General features: G+C 44.4%; 1 protein-coding gene across 1 annotated transcript in view; it reads right to left on the bottom strand.

Annotated features, from left to right (window-relative positions):
* The window catches only part of LOC309554688 (mucin-17-like), a gene marked incomplete at both ends in the record, with an annotated part of 82,211 nt that extends 68,503 nt beyond the window's left edge, over positions 1 to 13,708 (bottom strand). The window contains one exon of the mRNA XM_082256394.1: positions 13,651 to 13,708. Coding sequence (XP_082112520.1) covers positions 13,651 to 13,708 — 58 coding nt within the window. The remainder of the gene's footprint in view (positions 1 to 13,650) is intronic.
* Between the last annotated feature and the right edge of the window lie 600 nt (positions 13,709 to 14,308).

Genomic DNA, 14,308 nt, shown 5'->3' with positions numbered 1-14,308 from the left:
TGTAGCACATCACAGCATGGCCTTGTCAGTGTCATTATTACAGTAACAGTGCATATTTTTAGCACGAATTACTGTAGTAATGTCACTGGTCCCCCCAAAAGTGTCAAAAATGTCAGTCAGGGGTCGATCTGTCCGCCACAATGTCGCAGTCCTGCTAAAAAAAATGGCAGATCGCCGCCATTACTAGTAAAAAATAAAAAAATAAATAAAAATTACATAAATCTTTCCCCTAGTTTGTAGACGCTATCACATTTGCGCAAACCAATCAAAATACGCTTATTGGGATTTTTTTTTACCAAAAATATGTAGCAGAAAACAAATTGGCCTAAAATTATGAAAAAATTTGATTTTTTTTTTTTTTTTTGGGAATGTTATATATCAGAATGTGAAAAATATTGTTTTTTTTTTTTTTTCAGAATTGTCGCTCTTATTTTTATAGTGCAAAAAATAAAAATCGCACAGGTGATCAAATACCACCAAAAGAAAGCTCTATTTGTGGGGGAAAAAAGGACATAAATTTGATTTGGGTAAAGCGTCGCACGACCGTGCAATTGTCTGTAAAGTAACGCAGTGCCGAATGGCAAAAAAATGGCCTGGTCAAATCCTTCTGGTCCTGAAGTGGTTACATAAATAGATGAAAAAAGTCTCATGCAGATAGTGTGATCAGTTGTAGATTCCCAACAACCATTCAGAGGTGATTCTTCCTGTATATATTTGTGATCCTATATAAATACACCGTGCTCCACTGCACACGAAAGAGAATTGCCTCTTACCAGATGGATTGACCTTTGCAGGTCTAACACAGCCTTTTTGCAGCTTTTTCAATGCAAGCAAAGAGCGCCTCATCTGTGGGATGACACTTTCTTAGCAAATCCAGGCTCTCAGTATGGAAGAATAAATCACATCTCATTAATATCAAGCTGTGCTAGTAATCCACATTCCAGCTCATTGTGTCACACAAGAAAAAGGAGGAAACGGGGGGCGCGGGGCGTGGAGTACAGCGCGGAAGATGGCCGCATAGTCCTGCAGCTCCGCTCGGCCACCCGGGACTCCAGCCTGCATCAGCCAGCACAGTGGGCACACGCACCTTGATCGGACCCCTGAAGCCTCCGGGAACGATAAGGGGTAAGAGGGGCTCCCTGCAGACCAACAAAATGGATGGTTTTCTTCCTTCTAACTCCGCCAGGCTCTGGAAAAATGGCACCGCAGCAGCATCCCCCTGGGAGTGTGAGTAGGCGTGAAGGCCGCGATCCTCAGATCAGGCAAATTGCCACAACTCCGTACATAAAAGAAAAGAGAAAGGAGGCGCAAACACCTAGTGCATTGCCCGTGGTCACTGTTTATAAAATGTTTTAATAAAATGCCAAATGCATACTCACAGACATGTAGATAATAAAATTGTGTTACAAGAATCCACATGTTCCAGTACATGAACTGGAACATGTCCTTGAAGACAGGACCGCTAACACGTTTCGGGAGTCAAGCTCCCTTCCTCAGAGCTCAAATTGCCAACCCAGATAGCGGCAACTCGTCCAGCTCTTCTACCCCCCCCCCCCCACCATCTTCCAGGAGCCCTGCCAAACAAAAACCCTGCTGGGTTATCCCCTCCTCCAGACCCATCTCAGCTCTGCCTGATGGACCAGACAGCGGCCCCTTCCCCCCCTCCAGGGCTCAAGTTATGCCGCCTACGGACCCCTTTGCAGCCTTCCCTGCAGGGGACCACCCGGTCTCGGCAACCCTGCTGAAAGACATGTTGCACTCGCTATGGTCCTCAATACATACCGACGTGGTACAAGGCCTGGCACAAACAAAGAGGGATGTCCAACATTTATAAGAGAGAGTGGACGGAGTAGAAACCTCTATGGAAAAATGCACCCTCTCCTTCAACACTCTGATTACTGCGCATAATGGTCACTCTGATGACATCGCCTGGATTAAAGATAAACTGGCCGACTTTGAGGACAGATCAAGGAGGAACAACTTGAAACTTAGGGGGGTTCCTGAATCGGTCCAACCTCAACATCTGGGCAAAATGGCCAAAGATCTTTTTTCTGCCTTAGTGCCTTCTCTCTCGGAATACGATCCGGAGATCGACAGGATCCACAGGATCCCGAAACCAAGCGTCATAGCCCAATACCTACCTCGAGATGTTCTCCTCCGAGTTCATTTCTTCCAAACCAAGGACATGGTGCTGTTGTCTTCCAGACAACTTCAAGCCATGCCTGGGAAACACCCCCCAAATGCAAATACTTCCTGATCTCTCCAGGCACACACTCCAGAAACGCAGGAACCTCGCCACCATCACAAAAGCCCTCCGGAACCATCGTATCCCGCAGTGGAAACACCCTGCTTTTCTAACCATCATGCATAATGGCTCTATGGTTACCATATTAAACCTGGAGGAGGGAATGTCCCTACTCCACTTCTGGGGGATCATCCCAGACCAGCCGACTTCATCATCGGCCTCTGCAGCTCCGCAACACCTTTCTGGAGATTGGCAGGTCGTGTCACAGAAGAGGTCCAACTACAAGAAGTCCCCTACTGGAGGTGAGCACCAACATCTGCCCTTTCCATCTTAGTCCCCGGCCTGGGAAGTGTTTTGACCCCTATGGCCCCTCGCTCTCAGTTGCAGGTCTTACCTGCCCTTGAACTCTTTTTTATACATCTTGTCCAGCGCTTGGTGCAAGTTATGGACTGTTCTCCCTCCCCTACAGTTGCTCCAGTACACGATCACAGTGCTTAGTGCCTCCTGTCCTCATGCTGCCTGTTGACTGCTGCCCTCATCAAGTTTTCATGTTACATGCTGCCTACGTCCAGTCTACACGTCTTTGCCTACTACAGCCCCCATGACCATTCAATTTTTGTCGCTGAATGTCAATGGCTTGAACCATCCAGCCAAGAGGTTCTCTCTGTGGACTGAGCTTTGCTCACCCGGCAGCCTAAACTCTCCCATAAACAGGAGGAAACGACTCATTGTACAGACATCCATAAAATCTATTTATTGGTATAGACATGTACTTACAAGAAAGAAGGATATTATAGGCCAATCATTTACACACAGTATCTGGTGTCTTTACTGATGATAATCACTGCTACCACTACTGTCCGAAGTGAGTTTCGTTCTAATGAACTTACTCACTGGGGCAACATGATGTGAGTGCTGCCTGTCTGCTGGTTGTCGCTTTATACAACTTCCTGGATTCCCCGCATGCTTTACAGCTTCTCCCTTATTTCTAAGGACTACATATCCCATGGTACCGTGCTGCCTGCAAGCAGTGATTCCTGTACTGACTCCGCCTCCTGAAACTCCCCCTCTCAGCATCTCTGTAGTTCTCAATGGGTATAAGCTTCTGGTTTGATTCAAAGACAAATGTTTGCTTGTTTGTGTCAAATGGTGGACTGTCTGTCTGACTGCAGCTAAACTTCATAATCTACTTTTTCATTTTGGATAGAGCAAGGCAGGAATATAACCTCGGTCAGATTGTTTTTTTTTTTCCATCTGTGCCCCAATTCTGAGTTTTCCCTTCACTTCCTGTCCCATAGGTATAAAGGAAGTGAGAGAAAATCCCTGCAAATTAGGGGAATTTCTTGGGACCTCCAGGTTACCAGAACTAGTGTCCCCATTGGAAGATTTCCCCTCTTAGGAAGACTGCCGTTCTGCCTGTCTGCTGGATCATCGGCGGGTGTCGGCGGACATCGAGTCCTCCGTACTCATCGATCGCCCCCGCTGTGAATGATCACAGCAGAAGAAGGCATTAAAAGAGCATGAAAAATGCTATATGCGCTGAAAATTAGCGCAATGCATTCAAAATATGACAAAAACGCATTAAGGTTTTTTTTTTATTTAAATATATTTATTGAAAATTTTTCAAAACATACAAAAAATAGACACAAGTCAACAAACAACGATATTTCATAGAAAAGATCATAAAGCGTAACTGGTATACAAACAGAATATCACCTTTATAATAATATTGTAGGCCTGAAAGATTGCCAGAACTGTGGCTTCAGGTATAGGCGGAGGGACCCCTCGACCTCCCAAGCACCCCATCTGGGAACAACCTGTGCCAGGGAGGGCGACGGCCCCACACATCTCCTCCATTTTACTTATTGGAGGATACAGACCGGTGAAAAGTTGAAACTTAAGTATGTGTGTACATCAATAGCAATATGAATGAGTGTACAAAGAACAGCAAATATATAACAAATGGAACTGAGTATTTAAATTCAATATTTAAGACATATTTAAATGAGTGCACCAAGGTTGCCACGCCACCCTTATTTTTTTTAAACGAACCATCCTTTGAGGTCATCAATTGTTCAAAGACATATATTACATGAATTTGTTAAGCTACTTCCTTTAACTTAGGGGTCTCATTTGTTCTCCACTTTCTCATTATATTTGCCCTAGTTGCAAAAACAATCTGCATACAAATAGGTCTAATAGAGGGGTGAATGTTTTCGGGGCCAATACTCAAGATGGCCAAAGCGGGGCTTGGTTTTATATGTAAACCTGTTATTTTCACAATTAGTTTGAATATTGCAGACCAAAAACTCCGCAACTGTGGGCACGACCAAGTCATGTTTAACAGTGTGCCTATTTGCCCACAGCCTCCCCAGCATGTATCTTCATGCGTCTCAGCAGTGGCGGCTGGTGCTCCATGGGCCAGGGGGGGGCAGCAGGCTGACCGCACCATACCCCCCCGGACCACACCAGGCCGCACACCATACCCCTCCCCCCAGACCACAGGGAGATAGGGGAGACAGGGGAGACAGGAGAGGACAGGACAGACAGGACCCCCCCCGCTCACTCACCCTGCCTGGATGTAGCAGCGGCGGTGGCAGCTTCGGCTTCTTCCCCGTCTTCTGCATCTCCTCACTCCTCCTCCATGCCCAATGGCATGGCTTCTCCTCAAAACCCACTTCCTTATTAGCCAGGAGGAGTATCTGTGTGACAATAGCGAATTTTCATTCCCTATTGTCACACAACTGGGTGGGCTCGGGGCGCACTGCTCTGCGCCCCGAGACCACCCTTTTTGTTTAGCCTGTGAGAGCCTCTGGCTCTAATCACATAGCTAAAAAAAAAAAAGCCCCATTGAGTTATGTTTGATTGCTCTCATCCATTGCACATCCGAAATGCATTATGCATTTTTATAAGCCACATATAGCATTTTTATGCACTATAGTGTGAATGGGCCAGAAGAAAAAAAACACATCAGAACACATCAAAAACGCATAAAAACGTGCATGCAAAAGTGCATCTAGAATGTAGAAATTGTGATAGGAACTGGCTCTAAGCCAATTCCTTCTATGTAGTCATATAAAACTGTGGACCCCAGTTATGGAAGCAAAGAGCGCCTCATCTATGGGATGACACTTTCTTAGCAAATCCAGGCTCTCAGTATGGATGGATAAAACACATCTCATTAATATCAAGCTGTGCTAGTAATCCACATTCCAGCTCGTTGTGTCACACATGAAAAAGGAGGAAACAACTCATTGCGCAGACAACTATAAAATCAATTTATTGGTATAGACATGTACTTACAAGAAAGAAGGATATTATAGGCAAATCAGTTACACACAGCACCTGGTGTCCTTACAGACGATAATCACTGCTACCAAAACCGCCCGAAGTACGTTTCATTCTAATGAACGTCCTCACTGGGGCAACATAATGTGAGTGCTGCCTGTCTGCTGGTTGTCGCTTTCTACAACTTCCTGGATTCCCTGCATGCTTTGCAGCTTCGCCTTAATTTCTAAGAACTACATATCCCATGGTACCGTGAGGCAGGAATCTCCATGATATGTAAATAAAACAGCCAGGGATAGTTTAAAAAAAAATGCTGTGTTGTTGTAATTCATGCTAGGTCCTTCGGGTCTGATATGAATATAATGGGGGACCCCACAAAAAATAGGCATGGGGATCCCCCCTAATTTCTATACCTTACCCTTCTGTTCTGATATGGATTTTAAGGGGGAACCCCCTGCAAAAGCAAAAAAAGAAAAAGTGTGTGGTATCCCCAAAAATTCCACACTGGACCATTATCCGCACATGCAACCTGGCAGGATTCTTCAAAAACATTTATAACTAGAAAACGTACAATTTCCGGGGAAATTGTGTGAAGTGCTCTTGCCATGTGTTTGTGTGGGGGGTGTGTGTGTGTGGGGGATGTGTGGGGTGTGTGTGTGTGGGGGGGTGGTGTGTGGGGGGTTTGTGTGTATGGGGTGTGGTGTGTGTGTGTGGGGTGTGGTGTGTGTGTGTGTTTTTTTTTGGAGGGGGGGAGGGGGTTTGTGTGTATGGGGTGTGGTGTGTGTGTGGGGTTTGGTGTGTGTGTGGTGTGTGTGGTGTGGTGTGTGTCTGTGTAGTGTGTGTATGGGGTGTGGTGAGTGTGGGGTTTGTGTGTATGGGGTGTGGTGTGTGTGTGTATGGGGGTGTGGTGTGGTGTGTGTGTGTGTGGGGGGGGTGGTGTGTGTGTGTGTGTGTGGGGGGGGGGGTGTGTGTGTGGTGATGGTGTGTGTGTGGGGGGGGGTGTGTGTGGTGTGGTGATGGTGTATGTGTGTGTGTGGGGGGGGTGTGGTGTGGTGTGTGTGTGTGTGTGGGAGTGGCAGCAGTTAAGAAATTGTGAGAACTATCAGGACTATGGCTTAGCCGTGGACATTTTTAGTGGCAGCAGGGATAGCTGAACGTTTTGATAATAGATTTATGTAGGTGAAAATTAGGGGTTTGGTGACAGTTTAGAAATCATGTCCTGATTTTTCAGCTCACACTCTAGCTTTTGTCACTCTGCTGGCTGCTCACACACCTGGGTTCCTATGGCAAGTCACTCTATAGCAAGGGCAGAGAAGAGCGGTTAAAAACAAACTGCTCCAACTTGCTCACTTCACTGGCACTTGCCATCTTCAAACGGTTGTAGTTTAAAAATTATAAATCCTACAGGCTTTATATTGTGAGAATCACAAGACCCAGACCTACATTTTGATGCATAGAATGTCTCTGAAATATTAAAAATGAAGGCACAGTCGCAGTTTAGAAATTGCCCTTCAAATTTGAGGTGGCTAGAGTAGAGTTTCAATGAATGTCAATGGGCGGCGTGAGTTGCAAACAAATGGTCATATTGTGAAAACTATCAGGACTATGGCTTAACTGTGGACATTTTTAGTGGCAGCAGGGATAGCTGAACGTTTTGATATAAGATTTGTGTAGGTGAAAATGAGGGAGTTGTGGCAGTTTAGAAATCATGTCCTGATTTTTCAGCTCCCACTCTAGTTTTGAACATTCCGCCATTCATTCCTATGGGACCAATTTCGCCACAAAAACACCAATATTTCATGAACCATTCAGCGAAATGTTCCACAAAGTAATAGCACACCAATCGGGAACAATCCGCTCGTTTTACGTATATTACTTGTCTATGTAGTGTAAAAACTGTGGGAGGAGTTAGGGTGGTAAATTTGTCTACAATAAGTATATATATGTGAGATAACAGTAAGTGGTCTTGCCATGCAAGAACACTTAATTAATTTTGTTTATTAAGAGTAGGCTAGGAATAATTTAAATACAACATGAATCTATGATATACAGTGCTGTGAAGAAGTATTTGCCCCCTTCCTGATTTTTCATTATTTTGCATATTTGCCACACCTAAATGATTGACATTGTCAGACAAATTTAATTACTACATAATAATAAGTAAATAGAAGATGCATTTTTTAAATGATGATTTCATTTATTAAGAGAAAAAATCTGTCCAAACCTGTCTGGACATATGTGAAAAAGTAATTGCCCCCCTTGCTAAATCATGAATGAATTGTTATTGACCACATTTTTTGGAAAGGAGAGTTAAAGCAGAGTTTCCGGGCCACTTGTTTTTTTTTTTTTAAATAACCCCCATGACAGTCGCCGCTTGGACATTAAAAATCGGCATGTGCTGTATATTATAGAGTTTCTGCCTTTGTGCGCATCTTAGGACTTACTTTGAACTCCTGATGAAGCAAGCATCCATCCTAATTGTGGGCATCTGAAGCCTGCTGGGACTCTTTTCCGGAATTAGGTGCAGCTGACTACCCAGCATGAACCTCCCAATTTTGCGCGTATGCAGTGCCCCATCTCAGTTTTCTCATGCAGAGCAATAAAAGCTTTGCAATGTTGCTCCTTTTGCTGCCGCTGCCAGCCACTACCGATACTTATGCTGCAGCCGAGTACCAATGCAAACAAAAAACTAAATTCCCTAATCAAAAATGGCGCCCATTTCTGCCTAGCTTTGCGCCATTTCCAGTTGTAAAATAATGCAATGCTAGCAGCAGGGGATGCCCGTTGACTTCTGGGATTGATGACACTCATATCCCAGGAGCCAATGGGCAATGAGTCATTCAAATGCGATCACAAATGTGATCACAAATGCGATCACAAATGCGATCACAAACGGGGGGGGGGGGAAGGCAAACTTTAAAAAGTGGGAGGAACTCTGCTTTAAATTTCACTTTCCACACCCTGACCTGATTACTGCCAAACCTGTTGAATCAAGAAATCACTTAACCACTTCCATACATGACAGTTACACCCCCTTCCTGCCCAGGCCAATTTTCAGCTTTTAGTGCTGTTGGATTTTGAATGACAATTTCGCGGTCATGCAACACTGTACCCAAACCAAATTGATGTCATTTTCTCCCCACAAATAGAGCTTTCTTTTGGTGGTATTTGATCACTGCAAGGTTTTTCTTTTTTGGTAAGCAAATAAAAAAAGACCAAAAAGTTTGAAAAAAAAATGTTTTGTTTATGTTATAAAATTTTGTAAATAGATACTTTTTTTCCTGCACTGATGAGCACTGATTAAGCCGCACTGACAGGCACTGATGGGGTGGCACTGATGAGGTGGCACTGATAGGAAGCACTGATGGGCACTGATAGGTAGCACTTATATGCAGCACTGATATGTGGCACTGATAGGTAGCACTGATATGCAGCATTGGTGGGCACTGATAGGCCGCACTGATGGGCACTGATAGGCCGCACTGATAGGTGGCACTGATAGGTGGCACTGATGGGCGGCACTGATGGGCGGCACTGATTGGCACTGGTGGGCGGCACTGATAGTTGGCAATGATGGGCACTGGTGGGCAGCACTGATAGATGGCAATGGTGGGCAGCACTGATAGGGAGGGCACCACTGGCAGGCTCCCTGAGCCCTGATTGCCATCCCTGGTGGCCATGGTGGGCATCCATGGTGGCTCCAGTGGCACCCCCCCAGGGTCTGCACTGGTAATCAATGTTCTGATTACCAGCACAGACCCCCCCCCATGATCAGTGAGTAATTAGCAAAGAAATGCTTCAAACTCACTGATCCCCTGGCAGCATCACAGATCGTCTCTTCTTCTCCTCACTGACGGGATCTGTGTGAGGAGAAGAAGAGATCAAATCCGTTACAACAGCTGTATTTACATTACATGATGGCTGTGATTGGACACAGCGTCATGTGATCAGGAGGGCCAATCACAGGGCCCTCCTGCCAAAACGTGTTGCTATGTGTCCGAGGGACACAGGCACATCGAGATCACGCTGCTGCGCGTGCCCACGGCGGGGCGATCTTGCTCCTTCTGCAGGACGTTCGGGAACATCCGATCAGAAGGACGAGACTCCCACCCGGCCGTATATGTACAGTGGCCGGTGGGAGGTGGTTAAATAGGAGCTGTCTGACAAAGTAAAGCACGCTAAAAGATCTCAAAAAACAACATATCATGCCGCAAGCTAAAGAAATTCAAGAACAGATGAGAAAAAAAGTAATTGACGTATTGGTCTGGAAAGGGTTATAAAGCCATTTCTAAGGGTTTGGGACTCCAGAGAACCATGGTGAGAGCCATTATCCACAAATGGAGAAAACTTGGAACAGTAGTGAACCCTCCCAGGAGTGGCCGGCCTACCAAAATGACTCCAAGACCACAGCAACTACTCACCTAGGAGGTCATAACCCAGAACAACATCTAAAGAACTGTAGGCCTCACTTGCCTCAGGTAAGGTCAGTGTTCATGATTGAACAATAAGAAACATTGGGCAAAAATGGCATCCATGGGAGAGTTCCAAGGCGAAAACCACTGCTAACCAAAAAAGAACACAAAGGCTCATCTCACATTTGCCAAAAAACATCTTGATTATTATCCCCAAGACTTTTAGCAAATATTCTGTCGACTAATAAGACAAAAGTTTAACTTTTTGAAAAGTGTGCACCCCATCACATCTGACATATAACTAGCACAGCACACCATACCACCAATCAAAACATGGTGGTAGTGTGTTGGTCTGGGACTGCTTTGCAGCTTCAGTACCTGGATGACTTTCAATAATTGATGGAACCATGAATTCTGTGTTCTACAAGAAAATCCTGAAGGAGCATGTCCGGCCATGAATTCCTGACTTCGATCTCAGGTGCTCTTGGGTTATGCAGCAGGACAATGATCACACCAAATGAAACACACCAGCAAGTCCACATCTGAATGGCTAAAATGGCCTAGTCAAAATCCGATTGAGATGCTGTGGCATGACCTTAAACAGGCCTTTCATGCTGTAAAATCATTCAGTGTGGCTGAATAAAAACAATTCTATAAAGAAAAGTGGGGCAAAATTCCTCCACAGCAATGTGAAAGACTCATTGTCAGTTATTGCAAACACTTGATTGTAGGTGTTGCCGCACAACCAGGTATTAGGTTAGGGGGACAATTACTTTTTCACATAGGGCCAGAGAGGTCTGGACATCTTTTTTCCCTTAATCAATGAAATCATCATTTAAAAATTGCATTTTATATTCACTCGGGCTATCTTTGTGTGATATTAAAATTTGTTTTATGAAATTATGATCTGAATATTTTAAGTGTGACAAAAATGCAAAAAAGTCAGGAAGAGGGCAAATACTTTTTCACAGCACTGTGAAATACAGTATATATACACTGCTCAAAAAAATTAAAGGAACACTTTGAAAACAAATCACATGTCAATGGGGAAAAACATCATGCTGGATATCTATACTGATATGGACTGGGTAATGTGTTAGGAATGAAAGGATGCCACATTGTTTGATGGAAAAGGAAATGATCAACCTACAGAGGGCTGAATTCAAAGACACCCTGAAAATCAAAGTGAAAAAATGATGCAGCAGGCTAGTCCATTTTGCTGAAATTTCATTGCAGCGGCTAAAAATGGTACTCAGTAGTTTGTATGGCCCCCACATGCTTGTATGCATGCCTGACAACGTCGGGGCATGCTCCTAATGAGACAACGGATGGTGTCCTTGGTTATTTCCTCCCAGATCTGGACCAGGGCATCACTGAGCTCCAGTCCTGAACAGACTGAGGTGCAACCTGGTGGCGTCAGATGGACCAAAACATAATGTCCCAGAGGTGTTCTATTGGATTTAGGTCAGGCGAGAGTGGGGGCCATTCAATTATATTAATTCCTTCATCTTCCAGGAACTGGCTGCATACTCTCGCCACATGAGGATGAGCATTATCATGCACCAGGGGGAACCCAGGATCCACTATACCAGCATAGGGTCTGACAATGGGTTCAAGGTCATCCCAATACCTAATGGAAGTCAGGGTGCCATTGTCTAGCCTGTCTGTGCATTCCTCCATGGATATGCCTCCCCAGACCATCACTGACCCACCACCAAACAGGTCACGCTGAAGATGTTACAGGCAGCATAATGTTCTCCATGGCTTCTCCAGAACTGTTCATGTCTGTCACATCTGTTTGAGGTTAACCTGCTTTCATCCTTGAAAAGCACAGGGCTCCAGTTGCGGACCTGCCAATTCTGGTGTTCAATTGCAAATGCCAATCAAGCTCCACAGTGCTGAGCAGTGAGCACAGAGCCCACTAGAGGTCGTGGGGCCCTCAGGCCACCCTCATGAAGTCTGTTTCTGTTTAGTCAGAGGCATTCACACCAGTGGCCTGCTGGAGGTCATTTTGTAGGGCTCTGGCAGTGCTCATCCTGTTCCTCCTTGCACAAAGGAGCAGATACCGGTCCTGCTGATGGGTTAAGACCTTTTACAGCCCTGTCCAGCTCTCCTACAAGAACTGCCTGTCTTCTGGAATCTCCTTCATGAGACTGTGCTGAAAGACACAGCAAACCTTCTGGCAGTGGGACTTATTCATGTGCCATCCTTGAGGAGTTGGACTGCCTGTGCAACCTCTATAGGGTCCAGGTATCGCCTCATGCTACCAGTAGTGACACTGACTCTAGCCAAATGCAAAACTAGTGATAAACAGTCAGAAAAGATGAGTAGGGAAAACATTTCAGTGGCCTCTACCTGTAAAACCATTCCTGTTTTGGGGGTCTTCTCATTGTTCCCCATCTAGTGCACCTGTTGTTAATTTCATTACCACTAAAGCAGCCGAAACTGATTAACAACCCCCTCTGCTACTTAACTGACCAGATCAATATCCCAGGAGTTTAATTGACTTGATGCTATACTCTGATTAAAAGTGTTCTTTTAATTATTCTTAACAGTGTGTGTATACTGTATGTATATATATATATATATATATATATATATATATATATATATATATATATATATATATATATACAGGGCTTTTCTTCTCAGAGAATAGGTACAGGAACTCTCCCTTCTAAGTTACTTAGTGTCTCCACCCATACCCACCTCCGAGCACCGACCCTTGGTTCCACCCCCCTACTCAGCTTCTAGTACAGTCCCTTTTAGAAAATATAGAACCAGGTATAATTTTGTAGTGGAATGTATGGAATTTGGTTATGACAACAAGAAAAGCAATAAAATAGAACCCCCCCCTTCCAGCAGCAATAGACCCCCAGCAGCAGCTAACAATCTCCCAGCAGCCAGCATCAATAGACTCTCTAGCAGCCAGAACCTGCAGACCCCTCACTAAACAGTCGATTCCTTCCAGCAACAATTAAGCCCCAGTATCAAAAGATCCTCCACCAGCAACAATAGATTGCCATGCAAAAATATATCCCCTCCAGCAACAATAGATCCCCCAGCAGCCAGCATCAGTAGACCCTCCAGCACCCCTTTCCATGGCATACATTCAGTGCTGGAGGTGCCTGAACTGCGTTCCCCCGCGTTAACGCTGAAAAAAAGCCCTGTATATATATATATATATATATATATATATATATATATATATATAGAGAGAGAGAGAGAGAAATATATATATATACACACCTTTAAATTTGAACTGATCAATCTAGGCAAAAGCCAAAACTGTCTTTTCAGTTTTCAGTACATGTAAATCAGTATCTGATTCCAGTAGTAAAGGTACCCAAGTCCCCATGATCTGCCCAATTGTCATGGACATCGCAGCTGCATCTAACTATCTCTGCTGGTTTTGTTAAGTTAATTTACCTCATCAAGAATGAAGCAAGATAAGTGAGACTTCTTGGTGAGTAAAAGTCAAAAACGCTGCAAAGCAAGTTTCTCCGCTGGAGTCCATCAAACCAGGAACCTTGAGTGGCTCTACACACAGCCCCTTTAAGCGAAACCCTGATTGTGGGCCAACTGACTCTTAAAATACTGGTTACTGTTTCCACTTGGCAACAGTACAAAGAGATTCCCAGCTGTACAGCCATAAGACAATTTCACTAATACATACATATAAATAACACCCTAGGGAACACTTACCTTGTACTATGACCACAAATACCACCAGCATGAAGGTCCGATCCACTCTCACCCCCATCGTCAACTGTTTTTGCTCTTCCGAAGTTTCAAAGTCAGGCTGCAGCAAGGAGATCTCGAATGGATAACAAGTTACAAGGTAATGATGATAATAATTCTTATCTACAAGAGGCTCTACTGCAAAACAGGCAATTACGTGTCCCGTTTATGATATCTCACTCCCATTTTTATGCCTGTTACTTGTTTGTTTTGCGTTGCTTTCAAGATAAAAGGAAAAAAAATCATGTAGGTTAATAAGACAGTGCCATGGTCCTACAATGATTGGTGGTCATGGTGAAGGCTGAGTGGTTTTAAAGAACATGGTTTATAGTGACACATCTTCTCACATCTTCAATCATTGACTTTCTTTTTGACTCTTCACATTCATTCACCCATAGACAGGTGATGTGATTTCAGGTATAAACTAGAAGCAGGGAAACTATAGAATGGCCATCATATGCGACTGACTGCAGGTCCATTCTGATCAATGTCTAAATTCTGAAGTATCTCCACTGAGGGCCACCAAGCCAACATTTTTTGTTGCCACTGGCCAGTGTTGCCAACCGCTTGTTAATTTTTGGGCAGCCCGTAAATTAAGCCCATCTTTAGGCTGCCCATAAAG

This window comes from Pelophylax lessonae (assembly GCF_965119305.1).
Source record: "Pelophylax lessonae genome assembly, chromosome: 4".
Taxonomy (NCBI): domain Eukaryota; kingdom Metazoa; phylum Chordata; class Amphibia; order Anura; family Ranidae; genus Pelophylax; species Pelophylax lessonae.
Note: the sequence above shows the minus strand (reverse complement) of the source record. Positions and strands in the feature narration are given on the sequence as shown.